Source organism: Stegostoma tigrinum, chromosome 16 (assembly GCF_030684315.1).
Source record: "Stegostoma tigrinum isolate sSteTig4 chromosome 16, sSteTig4.hap1, whole genome shotgun sequence".
NCBI lineage: Eukaryota > Metazoa > Chordata > Chondrichthyes > Orectolobiformes > Stegostomatidae > Stegostoma > Stegostoma tigrinum.
In genome coordinates, this window is record NC_081369.1 from 40,342,953 (window position 1) to 40,361,385 (window position 18,433).

Sequence of the window (18,433 nt, forward strand, 5' to 3'; positions counted from 1 at the left end):
AAGGCATCAGGATGGGTCTATGAATAGGAAAGGTTTACAGGGATATGGGCCAAATACTGACATATGGGACTAGATTAATTCAGGATATCTGGTCAGCATAGACAAGTTGGACTGAAGGGTCTGTTTCTGTACTGTACTGTACATATCTATAACTGCTAATCATGTCATCAAGGGGCAAACAGAAAGAAGACAGAGCCAAGAACTGGTCTTTTGGGGATTCTGGGAGAATCAATATGATCACCATCTTACAAAGTCAGAAGTCACACAACACCAGGTTGTAGTCCAACAGGTTTATTTGAAATTACAAGCTTTCGTAGCCCCTTCTCTTACTTCACCTGAGAAAGGGGCTAAGCATAAACATTGTTTCCTCTTTACAGGTAGTCCCCAGGCTGCAAACAGTTCCCTTTCTTCAGTCAACTCGCAAGCCAGAATACAATGCAGGACGATATAAAATTGCTATAGTACAGGAAATGTTTTTATGTTAAGTTTTTTAAATGTCATTCCTGCATAAGTCAAATGTTCACCCCATGTATTGGGACTTCTTGAAAGTCATCCTCAGGAGTCTAACATGAAAAGTTTCAACAGTATATCTTTTCTCAGCAACATTCAATATCTACTACCACATGACAGTTTTTCCTGCAATATTTTAAGTTTGTCAATCTGATTAAATCATTGGTTTCCTACTTTTAAGTATGCTTTCACTGAGGAGCAACAAAAAAATTGCTCAATATCACTGTCATCTCTTTATTTCACACTGTAGTTTCTTATGCCTCAGCCTTTGAAGGACTAACATTTCCTTCCTCTTCTCTCTTCATGTATACATACTTGTAGAATCTGTTACAATACGTTTTATATATTTTGCTAGTTTGCCCTTTCTTCCCCAACTTTATCACTTTTCTTGATTATCCTTTTCTGGTTTCTAATATTGATGATCCTCCGGTTTACTACACTTCTTAGCATTATAAGCCTTTTTTAAAAAAATCTAATATTGTCCTTAAATCATCTTTGCTTTGGTAGAAATAGTTCAATTTTTCTATGGAGTCTGTAACCTCTTGAGGGAAAGCACATTGTTGATAATTATGATTTTTTAAAAAAATTGCTCACCATTGTGAATCTGAAATCGCATTGTTAAAACTAATTTTCCCACCTACCTTACTCAACAGCCTCTCATGTTCATATAACTGACTCTATTTAAATTAAATGTTCTAGTTTCAGACTGGCATATACTATTTTCAAACTCAATATGAAATTCTATCACTTCATGATCACACTTCCCAAAGGATCCCTTACTATGAGATTACTAATTAACCTTGTCTCATTACACAAGGTAATATCTAAAATAGCTTCTCCCCTGGTTGATGCTATGATGTACTGTTCTAGGAAATTATTTCAAATGCATTTCATGATCTTAACCAAACTAGCTTTGCCAATTTATCTGTCCAGTCCATATACGGATAAAAGCTCTCTTGATTATTGCACTGTTTTTTCTTTTTATAAGCTCTTATTTATTAATGTATTGTCCAAAAATATAGCTACTGATTGGAGGCCCAACAGTTATTTTTAATGGTATTTTCTGACCCTTAATATTTCACATCTCTAACCTAAGTGATTCTACTACCTCTTCTTCTGAGCGACAAACTTTCCTCACTACTGTTCACGTCATCCCTCATTATCAGGGCACTATAGCTTCCCCCACCTCTTTCTATTTGTCTGCCTTGTCAAGCACACTGGAATATATACTTCTTAAACTAGGTCACCATAAAATTACATCTCTGAAACCGCTATTAGATCAAACACAACTATGACTATTGCGCAAAGCATCTGTAACAAGACAGAGAAATTTTAACTGCAATTAAAGCAGCTTTATCCAAATTGTTGCATTGCTTTATGGTTTGGCTTTTCTCTCTTCACTTAGACATTTTCTGTCACCTGAAACAGTTTCTTTACTCAGAGAGTAGTAAGGGAATGGAACACTTTGCCTGCAACAGTAGTAGATTCGCCAACTTTAGGTACATTTAAGTCATCATTGGATAAGCATATGGACATACATGGAATAGTGTAGGTTAGATGGGCTTGAGATCGGTATGACAGGTCGGCACAACATCGAGGGCCGAAGGGCCTGCACTGTGCTGTAATGTTCTATGTTCTATGAAACCACCTCAATCCTTTTTTTTTGTTTAAAGCTCCATACCTCTCTCATAACAGTGCCAGTACCCCATTAATCAACATCTTAGCCTCATATCCACACTTTGAACTACATATTCAACTTACTGATCTGTTTGAACTTATGCCAATTTGCGCATGGTCTAAGTAGCAACCCAGAGATTATCATCTTTGAGATGCTGCTTATTGATTTGCATCCCACTGCCTAAAAATTTTACAGCAGAACTAAGTTCCTCATTCAACTTCTGTAACTGATTCCTAAACTGAACATAACAACTGGATTCACATCCGTCCACTCCAAGTTATTTTCCAGCACAAAATAAAACTCTTCTTGGCACAGGTCAGTGAATGCAGTCTTTGGAAGCCCTGGTTATGGCTGCAGAGAACAGTGTCAATTAGTCAGTGCTGTGTGCACTTCCTTGCTTGGTGGCTTCACACATTACAACTGCAAGAATCTCAGACCTATTGCATAAGGGAAAAGGCTAAGGCTGCTCCTACACTGCTTATGGTGAGCCTTGACATGACTGACTCAGAGGCTCCCATCTTGATCATTAACCAGGCCTGTACAGCTTCCCTGTTCCAATGAGTGTTATCAACTCTGAAATCAAATCTTGTTAATGCCAGCACATCCACAACTAACAATTCCTGTGCCTTAGACATCAGCTCAACATACAGACACTTATTACAGATACAGTTATATGGAATTGCAATGGTCTCCACAAATTCCTGTATCTTGCTATTGCAACACTGTTTGTTCTGCCATCTGTTTGCATCCTTGTTTTATTCAAATAATTAAATAAAGTTGTTTAATCAACTTAGCTAATAGATCTTTGTTTGCTTTATATTGATTATTTGATACTGGTTTAGGGTGTAGGTAGTATAAATTAACTACTTGGCTAAAACAAAAAGCACAAGTACTGGCAGCAAAAAGCACTGGAATTCTAATTCTTACCAATGGGTTTCTGATGTCTTTTCTGAGATCACTTGGTTTTCTCAACTTCATTGAACCCATTATTTAACATTGCCTTGAAGTTAGGGTGTTAGCGTTGGTTTTAAATCAGAGGATCATGGATTCAAGTCTCTCTTCAGAGTCCCGAATATATAATCAGGGCTGATAATGCACAGCAGTATTGAAAGAGGACTACACTGTTAGATGTGATAATGGGAACTGCAGATGCTGGAGAATCTGAGATAACAAAGTGTGGAGCTGGATGAACACAGCTGGCCAAGCAGCACCTCAGGACCACAAAAGCTGAAGTTTTGGGCCTAGGCCCTTCAGAGAAGGGGATGGGGAGAGGGAACTGGAATAAATAGGGAGAGAAGGGGAGGTGGACCGAAGATGGAGAGAAAAGAAAATAGGTAGAGAGGAGAGTATAGGTGAGGAGGTAGGGAGGGGATAGGTCAGTCCGTGGGATGTCCAGAGCAAGGGAGTTCTCTCAGTATCCTGTTCAATGTTTATCCCTCATTTAACCCACCTAACAGTTTAATTAGTCATTAATTTCACTGCTCAGAGGAATATTGTTATGCTCAACAGTGTTGGCTAGTAAAATTCCCTTAATTAGGCTTCCCTTACTTCCCTTGAAACTAAGTCAAATGGAATGTCATGAGTCATGGAAGGAACTGTTTAAATGAAAATTCTTTCAAATGCTCAAAATGTGCTAATATAAGCAATGTGAAACTGAGTATGTCAGCACTCTTGGGATAGGCATAAAACATGTTGCTAGAACACAGGAGACTAGGCCTTTCTCTGCAGTAGACCTGTAACTTGCCAGACAGCTATTAGTTGCTCATGTAAGGAAAGGGTTTCATTTCTCAGCAACACTGAACTATGAGCACAAAAAGTTGTTAGAATATATTTAAGAAAGCCTACATTTAAAAACATGCTGAATGATATTTTAGGGATGATAGCTTAAGGATAAACAGAAATTCAGTGATAACATTATCTTCAGTATTATTAATGCAGCATGTTGACAACAACCACCTAACATTTAAGGTCATACACAGAATCTATCAAAATCAAAACTGTGATTGTGAGAGAATAAAAAAGATTACAGATATAGAAAAATAATAATAACATTCTACCTTCATTTCTCAGTAATATTTCCCTTCAATGAAATATTCAGTAAGCCAGATGCAACATTTTCTTCAAAATACTTACTATTTTACTCAACTAATTTATCCGTCATCTGATGAGCTTGTTTTGGATGATTTATACAAAAGAACCCACATGACTGATGACTATACAAATATAAGCATCCAAAAGGCAGTGATGAACTGAAAACAAACATGAGGGCAAATGTAATGAGAAAACTAATGGATCTTAAATTGTGACTAGTTCTCTGGACTTGAAAGCCTGTATTTTGGGGTCTGAAAAGAAGAGGCTGCAGGAAGATTGGACTTGTTGGTTATAATATTGAAAAATGCCAAAAATTCTGAAAAGAGTCCAGTAGTTTGGAAAACCAAAGACACGGAGGAAGACAGAATTTGTAGCTTAAATATTTAGTAAATTATGTTATCTGATGTATGAAAGAATGATAACACTGTTTTTGCTAGTGCAGACAGCTGTCTGAAAGAACCATGTGCAAACACAGACAGCATCTTACAACAACGACAACTACTATTTATATTATGCCATCAATACAAACAAACAGCCCAAAGTACTTCATAGAAGTCTAATAAGCAAAATAAAAATTAGGCAGTGAAATGGGGCATATTGTTTGAACATGGATGCTACCTTGACAAATTCAGCTTGATACAATCCTCATGTTAATGTGTACATAATTCCAATAATATACATAAACAAATTCCAACATGAGCCACTATGATTAGATTTTAACCCAATCTCAATAACTGATGCCAACTGCAGTATATCCTTTCTCAATCATACTGCGATCAACTAACTCTGTAGAATCCAAGAACTTCCAAATCTATGCCAGTTAATGCTAAGCAATCACTATTCACAAAGCTAGCATAATAAAAAAGACAATAACTTAAAGCACAGATTTAAGGTAAGTGGCAGAAAGTTTAGAGGAGAAATGTGGAAAAACTTTGTCCCGAGGGTGGTGGGGATCTGGAACTCACTGGCTGTGAGGATGCTACAGGCAGAAACCCTTCTAACATTTAAAACATATTTACATGTGCACTTGTGATGCTGAAGCATAGAAGGCTATGACACAAGTGCTGGAAAATGTGATTGGAATAGGTATATGGTTGTTTTTGATTGTCACAGACTTCATGGACCAAAAGGCCTTTTTTCTGCTCCATAGATCTCTATGAGTCCATGACCATAAATTTAGAAAACGCCAGAAAAATCTTGCACATTCAGGAATTCATACATATTGAAAGAATACAACTATAAAATCCAACCCACTTTTGGCTAGGACATAAGAAAAGCAACTATATTTAATTATATTCCTGCTACCATTTTCACCATCTTTTGTTAAGCTTGGTTTCTCTGCATGGTAGAAGTTGGCATTATGTTAGTTGTAGCCAATAAGCAAATAAAGGAAGAAGGCTTATTTCTGACACTTTTTTCCAATCATTTTTCTAATTTATTGGTCAATTGGGTTGCAAGTGTATTAAATAATGCTTCACAATTCACACTGAAGCAATAATTGTGGAATATTTCTACATAACACACTACAAACAGCTTGAGTTCCTCTATTGGACATAAAAATTCACTTTGATGGGTTTCAGTTTCATGCAAAACAGAGTTAAAACTGCAACAATTAATCAAGGCTTTTCTGGTACACTTCTATAAAATATTTAAGAAACTATAAATGTATAATTACAACTGACAAATTTAAATGAACTTTTTTATTCTTAACATGTTGCTCTCCCTACAGATGGGCAATACACAATTACACCTTCCCACACTGATCGAGTTCTGCACCTGAAGGTCATTTAGCCACAGGGAGAAACCACATAATTGGTTTTGAAGTAAAATCTATTTCATTTTCTCAAATAAAAACTTTACTCCAGAATCTCCACAATCATCTTCATTATCTATGTAGATTGATAGAAATAATTTGTGATGAAAAATTGCATAAATTATGCTTTTACATTTCCTAACTTTGAAAAAGTGAGTTTAAAAAATAATACATACCATACAATTCACAGTACTCTCTGCTTTCAGTTTCTTTGTTGCAGTTGCAGGGAATGAACTTTAAAAAACAATTTCTAATCAATTTGTTCAGAATTACGACTGTGCAAGTCTAAGCAGGAGAGACTTGAACCTGATTCTCCCACTGATTGCAAGAGGGCCCTCAAGGATTGGGCTACTACATTTCAATTCAATGCATGCAGATACATACAATTCCTATTCTGTTTCATGTTCTTTACATTCTGTGTCATCTTATAGATTAAAATAGCCAAATGTTGCCTAGACTAAGTCTAATAAGATTTTTGCTTTACCTTTGCATGTGAAATAATGGTACAAAAATCATTTAAGAACACGTCATAAGGTATATTAGAGTTTCCAAGTTCTATTAAAAATAAGAAAATTGTGAATTATTGCTGACAATTTTGTAGTGAACATTTTTCCTCACCTCAGTCAATGTTCAAAATGCTACTATTGTTGTCCAAGAATAGCCCATTTTGATCTACCCTGTGATCTTCTCTTGCGCAAATCACTTTGCTCCCCATTATCAGGTTAAATTCCTACCACTCTAGTGATACTGCCAATTGTCATATACACAGATTTATTAAAAAAGTCAAAACCATGCCCCTCACTACACTGTATTCTAATGCTTATTTTCATGAATTGAGCAAAGGACATTAAGTTAAAGCTGGAGGAAATTTAGAGGTGTACAAGTATTTTGTAACTGTTAAAAATCAAAGGAAAAAAAAACTTAAGGATGCTCAATGGAAAAACAGAAGAAAAGGCAGACTTATGCATCATAACTGAACATTCACCAGAAACATCCAAAGTCATAATGCCCATAGTAAATAAGGTCTGGGAATACATCATCTACTTATAAGTTTGTAGTTATCCTTGTTTTGCACAGAACAATACTATGCAGAAATGTATTGTATACTTTTGTAAACTCTGCAGTGCCTTCACTATGAATACTAAACTTGTTGGTAACTTAGTAAGATCAACATACTGACTGTTAGGAGACACTTTGAGGATAGAGACATGCACAGAATTTTCAGAACCAACCTTCATGATCAAAACACCTGGAAATTGTTTCTGAACAGTTGGCCTTTTCTTACCATCTGTATTAAAATCATTTTAAGAACACACGGTCGTACAAATGGTTAGGGAATTCAGCTAACTGCCAACGTGCAAAAACAATAACAACTTTAAGATCATATTTATATTGAAGCCCTTAGCTATGGGGATACCTTTACAACAGCCTTGAGGATTATGGCTTGGGTTCAATGAACATTTCCATTCTGTACAATACACCAAAAAAAAACAAAAGTTCACTCCTTTAATTTGTTTACACAAATGATAGAATAGAGAGGGAGAAATTAATGATTTGGTAAAAGGCTTCAGCAAAGTATTACAAGCTCAGCTTTTACATGAAACAGAAAACAACACAGCACTTTATGATAAGCTAGCCAGCTGACAATGCAGTGTAGAACCTATCAAAACTTGATTCCACAAAAATTGTGATTATGTTCCGGTTTATAGTTCCCCCTTTTGAATAACCAACAACATTTTGGGTTGCACTCCCTGCTTCCAGGTGCCACATTTTTGCTTTATTTCGCTGTTTTACAACATTAAGAAAGGACTGGAAGTAATCCTTTTACCAACTTAATCCTCCGGTTCCTGTAGTTCATTGCCAGTTCAATCTGTATACGTTTGTCTATGGGTGGGGAAACCGAAGAAAGTTAGCTGGAGCATGACATGAATACACGCACACACACACACATCTCAAGGCTGTTTCTTCTGAGTGAGGACGGTGTAAAGCCGAAACATATAAAGTTTGGTAGAACTGAGAAACATTTTTAATGTTTAAAATCTGCTGAGCTTGCAGTATCCGGAAAAAAATAGTAAATGAGCTGGCCCAGAAGATACAATGTACTGCATTAGTTTCCGGAGACCACAAATATGATTTTGTCTGTTATTTGTTTCCTAAACAAGCACGGGTTTTGCAGTAAGTTTTAAATCAACGCTGTACATTCTACTTATATTATCATTCGATTATCTACAAAACAAGTATATACTGTAGCTCTATAATTACGAGGTATTGTTTACGTTTGAGCACGTAATTATGTCAAAGGTCATCGATCCAGAAAATATATTTGGAAGAGGAAAGAAACAGGCGACGTAATTGCTTGAAACTAAAACACATTCATCTGTATTTCTTATCAATACTTTGAAAGGCTTCGGTCACATCATTTTTTGAGGGGATCAGTCAAATTTACCACTGCATTTTTTTTTGGAGGGGGTGGCGGCGGACCTATGAGCCAGACAGAAGAAACCCTAAATTTTTCGTGCGAACTGCAAGTGCCGAGTGACACAGTTGTGTTGACCCAGCGACACAGCTCAAACTCTGACTGTACCGGCTCGGCATCACCCTGAAGGTGACGCCATCGAAGGAGCTTTTGGAACAACTTCACAACAAACCTCTGTCGAGCGCCCTTTAAACCACCATTAAAATACAAACCACAAGTTCCTGTTCGGGGGCTCGATCTTCCCCTTGCTATCCTAGTGTTAACGGCATTGCGAAACGCAGGTTCCCTAAACTTGCCCTGAGCTATGCACAGCCATTGTCTGGGACGCTGATCCCAGGACCCAGAACCGCTCCAGTTATCTTTCAATCATCAATCAATCCGCCTTCTCGCTTCAAACTCACGCATGTCCGCAGCTGGCTATGGACACCGGCTTGTGGTAGACCTCCAGGCAGATAGGACAGCTATACGAATCCGCCAAGTTTTCCCCCGGCGCTGCCGACGTATGTTTCGCCTGACTGCCGGAGACCAAACTCCGAAACATCGCCATGATCGTACCCTCTACAACCTAAACAGTCGTCATCGGACCCGCGACGTCCAGCGGGTGCGCATCATCGTACTGCGACCGCCGTGCGACGTCAGCCGCAGTCGGAGGCCCATGAGTCGGTTCCCACGGAAACGCCGCCATTTGTTCTCCCCTTCTCTGCCCGTGTGTTTGTGTGCAGCGAGCTGCCGTGTGATTAAACAAAGACCGCATGCAGACAGGGGATGGCATCTATGAGGAGCGAACGGTCCTGATGAGTGAAAAGTCCGACTACAAACTGCTCGACGGGGAAGTAAGAGGTTGATCGAGAGAGGCGGGTTCTCCGGATCCGTGCCGGTCGCGTGAGTCTGTGTGTGTGTGTGTGTGTGTGTGTGTCGGAGGGAGAGAGGAGCAGGTGTCAGCCGGGGTCTCGGGCACGCGCTGAGCGCCGCCGTTGTCCGCCCGCGCACCGGCGGGACCCGTTTGAGCCGAAAACGAGACGACAGCTGGACCGGGGCCATGTGTGACGCTGAGCAGGACGACACCGAGCAGCCCGTGCCCAGGGCGGCGGCCATCGCCGCAAGGTTAGACGGCGAACGAGGGAGCGAGTGGGTGGGTAGTGGGTGGTGGGCGTTTCATTCATTTCTATAGAGATGCTTTGTTGTTAACCGAGACCGGTAATGTGCATTTGTACACATTCACACACACAAACATACATACAAATATTTATTTTATATATAAATAAACGTGTGTGGTTGGGAACCTGGCCATCGCTGCAGCAGTGACAGGCATTCCCGAAACTGCGGATAACTGCCCAACGTGTTGGGAACAAAACAATTCATTCCCCATTGGGGTGTAATTAGGGTTGAAGGATTGATGAACTGAGCTGCTTACATTTGCAGACCTACAATAGAATAGTTATTCTTTTCTAAAAAAAAAGACTCGGAACTAACCTGCTTTTGTTTGTCGTCTTACAAAAGAACAATGATCTTTAATACACGCAGTGTATTTTTTTTGGAGGTAAAGACAATGGAAACGGGCGAAGTCAACGAGACTCAGTTGACAGGTGAAATGCAAATACCGTAAAAATACCGGGTGGTTTCAAATTCAGCTTAGTATTGAAAAGAAAAGCGTTTTGCTGCTCAACTTGCGATAATTAATGCTACTACCAGTAAAATATACAATTGAATTGAGCTCAAAAGGCTCATGTTATCATCTGTTATTTTGAATAGGACTGTAACTTGCTAATATGATAGCTTTTAGTTTCTTGATGCTGCTTTGCGCGGTCTGTCATTTTCATTAAGTGAAAGCAGTATATCATTACAACTGAACTGTGTGGGATAAGTGTACTGTCAAAAGCTTTAAAAAGGAGTTAAAAGGAAACTTACTTGATGGGAAATTCGGACATTGACCACAAATGCAACAATTGAACAGTTTTTTTTTGGATACAGTATTCCCAACCTGACAGAAACTTACATCCAACAGTTTAGATAAAAACACTTGGAAGAAGCAGTTTCTTTGGTTTTTTTTGCTAAATATTCAGATCGGATCTTTATTTTAAAGGACACAAAAAAAGCATCCATCTCTGTATTGAAGACTCTAATGGATTTCATGCAAACAGTCTTTGCAGGGAGTGAGTTCCTGATTTTCATTAGCCTTTGTATGGGAAAGTTCTAACCCAGAGTTCAGTGCTGAAGCCTTTCACAAACCCACTATATAGTAATCATTCTGGAGTATTTGATTTTGATTGTGGAGAAGTGATTTAAAAACTAGAAATCACTAGAAAAATTACATGTTCTTTACAGTTGTACAATGTTCATTACATTGTCCTTTTTCTTCAGTTACAAATTATTCTGTATCAGACTAACTGCTTACTGTGTCATTTTGAACCATTTATCGAGATTTGAATTGTTCAGAAGAAGTTCAAAGGAAATCTCTAAATACGTTTTTAAAATTTATTTTATAACATGAATTTTCCTGCAGTGTTGCACAGAAATGTATGAAGTGTAAGGACACGTCAGCAGTGTTGGTCATTCGAGCTGGCGATGCATTTTGTAAGTAAGTATCCAATATATGCGCTTACAAATTCCAAAACAATACATTTTCTTGGGGATATCAGTTGTCAATTGAAAGGAATATCAGGACAGGAATAGGCCTTTCAGCAAATATGTTGCAATATTTACGTAGATAATGTTGAATGTATGCCATAAATCCAGTTGAATATATTTCCACTAAGGATAGCGGATGTTACCAATAATATAAATAGAAGTTAGATTGAATACTAAGTTTAAAAACTTTAAAGTTGAGAAAAGTGATGGAAGGAACAGCTAATCTTCGTCTGTTGTTGGAAATTCCTCATCTAAACAATTAAAGGTATGAAGACTTTGACATTTTTGAGCTGATTTGGACAGGGTGGTAGGAACTTTTAAAGGTGTAAGCCATGTTTGAAGAATCTTATTGAAGGTTGGAAAGAATTGGTAAAAGAAGTACATAGAAGAGTGTTACAAGATTACAAGGTCTTTCAGCCTTGGTAAAGCTCTTCATTAGAGACTGTAGCTAAAGTTGAAGGTAATGAAATCAGAGGCAAATTCTTTGCCTCATCAGGATCCTGGATGAGTGGAAGGGGCAGACAATAAGGATAATGGACAGATATTCTAATCTGCAGGATATGTCCTGCAAGGATCCATGCTGGATCCTCAGATAATCACTCTATCCTGAAGTTGTTAATTGATATAAAGCTTTCCATCCAGGTTTGACAATGTTCTAAAGATATTGAATTGTATGCATTGCAGATGGAAATGTTGCTTGATTGTGAATGGTCAAAACTATGGCAAATTAAACTGTGTAAGAAAATAGATGTTATTGATTTTCAAACTAAGAACTGAGCTGGTGGAGATCTGACCAATTCCCCCCCTCGTGTTCATAGCCCTAAACACGCTCCAGCTATCTGAGAACCAATTGTACAGTGTTGGCAGGCAGAAGTTTTGGTCACAGAACAGGTCACTAGTTCCCAGATAAATCAGCTGCTTGTTTCTGGCTGAATCTTCATTAGTACACATCCTCAATTCCAGCTCGTCTGCAAACTATACATCAACTACTACTTGAACAAGCAGACGTGTAAGTAGTGCTTACAATGAGTTTCAGGTTTCTTGCTTTCAATAATATGCAGTAATCTGTAAGCAGTCCTCAGTTTTTAAAACAGTTCTTTTCCATTTCAGTCCATTATTAAAAATACACAGAAAAATAAAGAAATATCGTCTTTACAAATATGAAATTAGTGAAATCTTGCTGCAGTTACAAAGTTTGAGACAACATCTGGAGTGTACAGTGTGTTTTCTGTACTCTTTTGAGAAGTTGCAACAGAATTTCCTGGGATGAGAGGACATCCAATGGAAAGAGAGTGAGTGGAATAGACTTGTACTTTCTGGAATTAAGAGGAAGAAGAGGTGATCTCATAGTTCTATAAAATATTTAGGACTTGACAAAGTTTATAATAAGAGATTGTATTATTCTGTCTAGAACTAGACATCATGATCTTGGGATTATGGTTTGGCCATTTAGCAAAAAAAGTGGTGAACCAGGCTTGGGGAAGCATATGAGTTACTTGATTTTGGTTTCTCATGGTCTTACGAATGAGTTTTAGAAGTGGAAATGTTACATTTCCTAAAAAGGAAATCATGTTTGTACAGATAATTGGTTAGATCATAATTTTGAGAATAGCGTGCTGTCCTGTACGCTGAATGATGGGAAACACATTGGAAGTGGGAAAAGGGTAGAATGAAAATTTTATAAGGATATCAAGAGTTTTCAATAAAGGTTTCTAAATTATGGCTTTGTCTGGAACATGATGTTACAGAATTCAAATTTATAAAGATTTTGAGAGGATACCTAGAGAAAATTTTCACAAAAGTGTGGGCCTAAATAAAGGATAGGATAACATAGTGGCTATATTACTAAACTATCAATCTGGAGACCTAGAGTAGTAATTTGGATACAGTTTAAATCCCACCATGGCAGCTGATGATTTTAATTTATTACATGAGATGATATTAGAAAGCTAATATAATAACAATATCCATGTAATTACTGGATTATTAAAAACCTATCTGATTCACCATGTCCTCTTAGGAAAGGAACCCTGCCATCCTTTACTGGCCTATATATGACTCAAATAATGTGGTTGATGCTTATTGCGCTCAAAATGGCTTAGTGCTTGCCAGCCCTTTTCAAGAAACATTCATGTTGTGTTCGCAAACTTCTTCTTAAGTCCAATTTAGATTAGACTTCCTACAGTGTGGAAACAGAACCTTTGGCCCAGCAAGTCCACACCACCACTTGAAGCGGCCCACCCAGACCCATCCCCCTATAACCCACACATCCCTGAACACTACGGACAATTTAGCATGGCCAGTTGTTTCTGGCTAAATGCTGATCTTACCAATAACACCCACTTTGTGTGCATGAAAACAATTAAGTAAACTTTCCATTTTTTCCTGCATATTTTGTCTAGTTTAATTGTAATTGTTGAATAAAAGCATTAGAAGTACCTGAAAATCCAGAATGCTACAGCTAACCACAGGTTATTGGTTATGTACCTTTTCTCTCAGATCCTGCTTTAAAGAATATTTTGTACACAAATTCCGTGCCATACTAGGGAAGACGCGCTTAATTTTTCCAGGAGAGCAGGTAGGTTATACAAAGATGGATATTTGCTGTAAAACTTGCATTTTTATGAAATAAAATATCCTAGTCTGGATTTAATACAATAAACTTTTTATTACACAGCCAGCTTGAGGACTTGATTAGCTGTTAAATTGAGAATAGTGGCTATTAAATTTGAACCTAATGCTTTTCAACAGGAGTTACTGAATTGTAGTAAAAATTGCTGGAAATTCTAAAGTTAGGTCACATTTATGGAGGGAGAAAAAGTTAACATTTCAGCTCTGTGACCTTTTATCAGAATTGAGATCAGCTAGAAATGTAGTAACTGTCAGGGGAGCTGCATTATTGAACATCACCAATATGATTTTATTCATTGTGAGAAGAATTGACACGGATGCAATGGGCTGAATGGTATCTTTCAGTGCCAGAAGCCACAAACACCCTATAGTGCAGAAAGAGGCTGTTTGGCCCATCAAGTCTGCACCGACCCTCTGAAAAATATCCCACCCAGACCCACCAGCCCGACCCCATCCTCATAACCCTGCATGGGGTTTTTAACCATGGCTAACCCACCTAAGCTGCACTTTCTTGGACACTACGGGATGATTTTTTTTTTGTGGAATGGTCAGTCCACCTAAACTGCACATCTTTGGGCTGTGTGAAGAAAAGAGAGCACCCAAAGGAAAGCCACACAGACACGGGGAAGAACATTCAAACTCCCGTTGCCCAAGGCTGAAATTAAACCCGGTCCCTGTGAGACAGCATACTGCTGGTGTCATGTGAAATTATTTCATATGTTGAGCTGAATATAAACTCACTTCTGAAAAAGAAGTTAGAATCCGCCAATCATGAAATTGTTAATTCAAAGTTAGATTGCCTGTTGGTAGACTTTGTAGAAATGGCTAGAAATATCCATGTTTCTGTCCTTAATTCTTTTTGATAATTTTCATACAGGTCTTACTGGCTTTATCAGGTGGTCCCACATCTAGTGCAATGCTCTGCCAGGTTCAAGAGGTACTGTAATACAAGTAATATCAAACTTAGCTTCCTTTCTCAACAGTGGTCTACATGTGCTAAAATAAATCATTAACAATAGTTTATTAATTTTTAGGGTAATGCATCCTTAAGTGTTGTTGATTTGTAATCCCAACATTTTTCTGTCAGTTTAGAGTATTTGTTAACATTTTAGAATTGTGGAATGGATACATCACAGAATGTGCCTGTTCCCAGCGTGCCTGTAATGGCTTTCTGTTGGAACAATTTAGCTAGTCTCATTCTTCCACCTTTCGCCATAGCGCTCTGTCTTCCATTCATTTACTTATTTAATTCTGTTTTGAAAGCGAAGATTACATCTACCTTAGCACCCCTTCAGGCAGGGCATAATATTTAAAATCATAGCCACTTCATGAATAAAAATTCTCATGTCGCTTGTAGATTTATTTACCAGTGATCTTAAATCTTTGTGTTCTGTTTTTTGTCACATTGTTTTGCTCTATTCATCACTTAGAAACATTCAAAATCAAGTTGACTATCAAATAACTTTGTCTTTTTGTTTCTAAATCCCCCATCTCTGCAATCATTTTCTTGAATCATTTTTGGATCGCGCGGAAGCATTCACACGTGTAGTGCTAAGAATTTAATACAGTGCTCCAGTTAAGGCCTGATTAGTGTTTCTAAACGTTCGCCATAACATCCCTACTTTTGGATTGTGTGCTTCCAGTTGTATAGCCTAGGATACTATATATGTGTTTAACTGCTTTCTCAACCTTGCCTGTGGCCTTCAGTGATTTGTTCGCATATACCTCTGTTGCCTTTGTATTGAAGCCCCTTTAGAATAGAGGCAGTTACATTGCCTTTCCTTGGTTTTCCTTCAAAAATGCATTGCAAATGCAATGTGTCAGGTATATCTTCTCATTCCTTTGATCTGTTTATGTCCTCAAACTTCTATCAACAATCTTCTTGCAATTCATGACATCAAGTTTTGTCTCTGCAAATTTTGAAATTGTGCCTTGTATACTTTAGTCTAAGCCATTAATGTATATCAAGTAGAACAGCAGATGCTACAACACTGTATTTCCTGTTAGTGCTGTTAAAATTTGATTGTGTATTTAAATAGAACATTGCCCCTAAAGTTGATTTAATTCAGAAATTTGATTCAGCATAAAGTTAACAAGCTATTGTCATTGGGTGTAGTACATTGTTACTTTGAAATTTTGGAAGAAGGAAGATGAAATTACTGTTAATTCATACAGTTCTAAAAATGGCTGCATAATTTTGCTTTAAATAAGGTTATATTGTTAATCAAATAGCTTTATATCGGATAATTCTAATTAACTGTTGTTTCTCTTTTAGGGTTTATGTCGCGAGGCTCCAAAGAAGTTACGTTTTTGTCCTGGGATAGTCCATATAGATGGTGCGTCATTGCCTACTTTGACATTTTATATAATGGACATATAGGTAGTTTAAGTGCTTTGTTTTCATTTTTCAGCTGAAATTTGATGTAATATAACTAATGATCACTAATTATTGATAAATATTGTGGTACTCCATAAGACATAGGAGTGGAAGTAAGGCCATTCGGCCATTTATTCATGGTTATTGGGCATTTCAGCTCTCAATACAACATCTGACTTTGTAGGGATAGAGAAGGAACATTGATCGGTGGCCATTGGTTTATTGAATTTAGTGTGATTAATATCAAAGTCAAAATAAAGTGATTTATCACATTAAAAATGAGACATTAAAGAATCATCAAAGTTTAAACAAAACTTCTGTATTCTGGCGATCTAAACATTGCAGTTGTTCTAAAAAGACTTGAACAAAGAGGTAAAGGCTTTTGAAGGAGTAGGAAGAGGTCACAAAACAGTGTAAGATTGGAGAGAAAGTTCCAAAGTGTTAAATTCTGATGGATAGATGGACAAAAGTGATAAATTTCTTCTCTGAGAGGATTCCATGTCTTAGGAATTCTCTTCCACAGCACCATGGAGGCTAGATATTTAAAGGTTGTTTTAGTTTGTTTTATTGATAGCAGAGTTAAGGGTTTTGAGGTTCAACAAGTAAGTAGCAGTTAAGACCACATTAAGATCATCCATCATCTTATTTATTCTCAAAGCATGCTCAAAATTCTGAGTGGCCTAATCACATTCCTATTTCTTATGATCTTATGAAATCAGAGAGCGAGAATAGTACCAAAGCTAGACCAGGGCTGAAGAACAGAGGTGCTACATAGACTGGAATTTAACATTGAGAAGGCAGAAGCTCCTTAACAGAGGAAATCGTGGGATGCCTGCCTCCTTCAGCTCTGGAATTCACGGGCTATTTTGCATGACTCATGTTATTAGTTGCCTGAGGCTGTAGATTCTGGCACCATCCTCCAAGTCAGGATATCCAGCCTACAATAGCTACCTCCCAAGCAGATTGGATGTTCACTCTCTGCAGTGTCATGAGGATGAGAGCTCATTCCTGAAAATCCAATCCTGATCAATAATCTGTAATTTAGTGTGTCATCAGGCCCAGGGGCCTTATCTGTTAAGTTTTGCTATATTCTTAACTATCTCTTCCTTTTCTATCAGAGATAATGGGAACTGCAGATGCTGGAGATTCCAAGATAATAAAATGTGAGGCTGGATGAACACAGCAGGCCAAGCAGCATCTCAGGAGCACAAAAGCTGACGTTTCGGGCCTAGACCCTTCATCAGAGAGGGGGATGGGGGGAGGGAACTGGAATCACCTCAGGGGACCTCCCACCCACAGCCTCCAACCTCATTGTTCCCCAACCCCGCACGGCCCGTTTCTATCTCCTTCCCAAAATCCACAAACCTGCCTGCCCTGGTCGACCCATCGTCTCAGCCTGCTCCTGCCCCACCGAACTCATCTCCACCTATCTGGACTCCATTTTCTCCCCTTTGGTCCAGGAACTCCCCACCTATGTCCGTGACACCACCCACGCCCTCCACCTCCTCCAGGACTTCCAATTCCCTGGCCCCCAACACCTCATATTCACCATGGACGTCCAGTCCCTGTACACCTGCATTCCGCATGGAGATGGCCTCAAGGCCCTCCGCTTCTTCCTGTCCCGCAGGCCCGACCAGGCCCCCTCCACCGACACTCTCATCCGCCTAGCTGAACTCGTCCTCACACTCAACAACTTCTCTTTTGACTCCTCCCACTTCCTACAGACTAAGGGGGTGGCCATGGGCACCCGCATGGGCCCCAGCTATGCCTGCCTCCTTGTAGGTTACGTGGAACAGTCCCTCTTCCGCACCTACACAGGCCCCAAACCCCACCTCTTCCTCCGGTACATTGATGACTGTATCGGCGCTGCCTCTTGCTCCCCAGAGGAGCTCGAACAGTTCATCCACTTCACCAACACCTTCCACCCCAACCTTCAGTTCACCTGGGCCATCTCCAGCACATCCCTCACCTTCCTGGACCTCTCAGTCTCCATCTCAGGCAACCAGCTTGTAACTGATGTCCATTTCAAGCCCACCGACTCCCACAGCTACCTAGAATACACCTCCTCCCACCCACCCTCCTGCAAAAATTCCATCCCCTATTCCCAATTCCTCCGCCTCCGCCGCATCTGCTCCCACGATAAGACATTCCACTCCCGCACATCCCAGATGTCCAAGTTCTTTAAGGACCGCAACTTTCCCCCCACGGTGATTGAGAACGCCCTTGACC

The 18,433-nt window shown here is 38.9% G+C and overlaps 2 protein-coding genes across 6 annotated transcripts in view; one reads left to right on the top strand and one right to left on the bottom strand.

The window, feature by feature from the left end:
* The window catches only part of LOC125459696 (E3 ubiquitin-protein ligase RNF166), a 56,236-nt gene extending 47,099 nt beyond the window's left edge, over positions 1 to 9,137 (bottom strand). Inside the window, exon 1 of the mRNA XM_048546426.2 lies at positions 8,970 to 9,137. Coding sequence (XP_048402383.1) covers positions 8,970 to 9,115 — 146 coding nt within the window. The 5' untranslated portion in view covers positions 9,116 to 9,137. The remainder of the gene's footprint in view (positions 1 to 8,969) is intronic.
* Positions 9,138 to 9,206: 69 nt separating this feature from the next.
* ctu2 (cytosolic thiouridylase subunit 2 homolog (S. pombe)) overlaps positions 9,207 to 18,433 on the top strand; it is a 38,305-nt gene continuing 29,078 nt past the window's right edge. Inside the window, exons 1-6 of one of the 5 annotated variants that reach the window (XM_059651722.1) lie at positions 9,207 to 9,401; positions 10,109 to 10,154; positions 11,072 to 11,146; positions 13,696 to 13,774; positions 14,705 to 14,764; positions 16,103 to 16,163. In XM_059651722.1, the coding sequence (XP_059507705.1) occupies positions 11,088 to 11,146; positions 13,696 to 13,774; positions 14,705 to 14,764; positions 16,103 to 16,163 (259 nt within the window). In that variant the 5' untranslated portion in view covers positions 9,207 to 9,401; positions 10,109 to 10,154; positions 11,072 to 11,087. Of the gene's footprint in view, positions 9,673 to 10,108; positions 10,155 to 11,071; positions 11,147 to 13,695; positions 13,775 to 14,704; positions 14,765 to 16,102; positions 16,164 to 18,433 lie in introns of those variants that run through there. The other 4 variants (XM_048546422.2, XM_048546423.2, XM_048546424.2 and 1 more) reach the window with 4 other exon arrangements.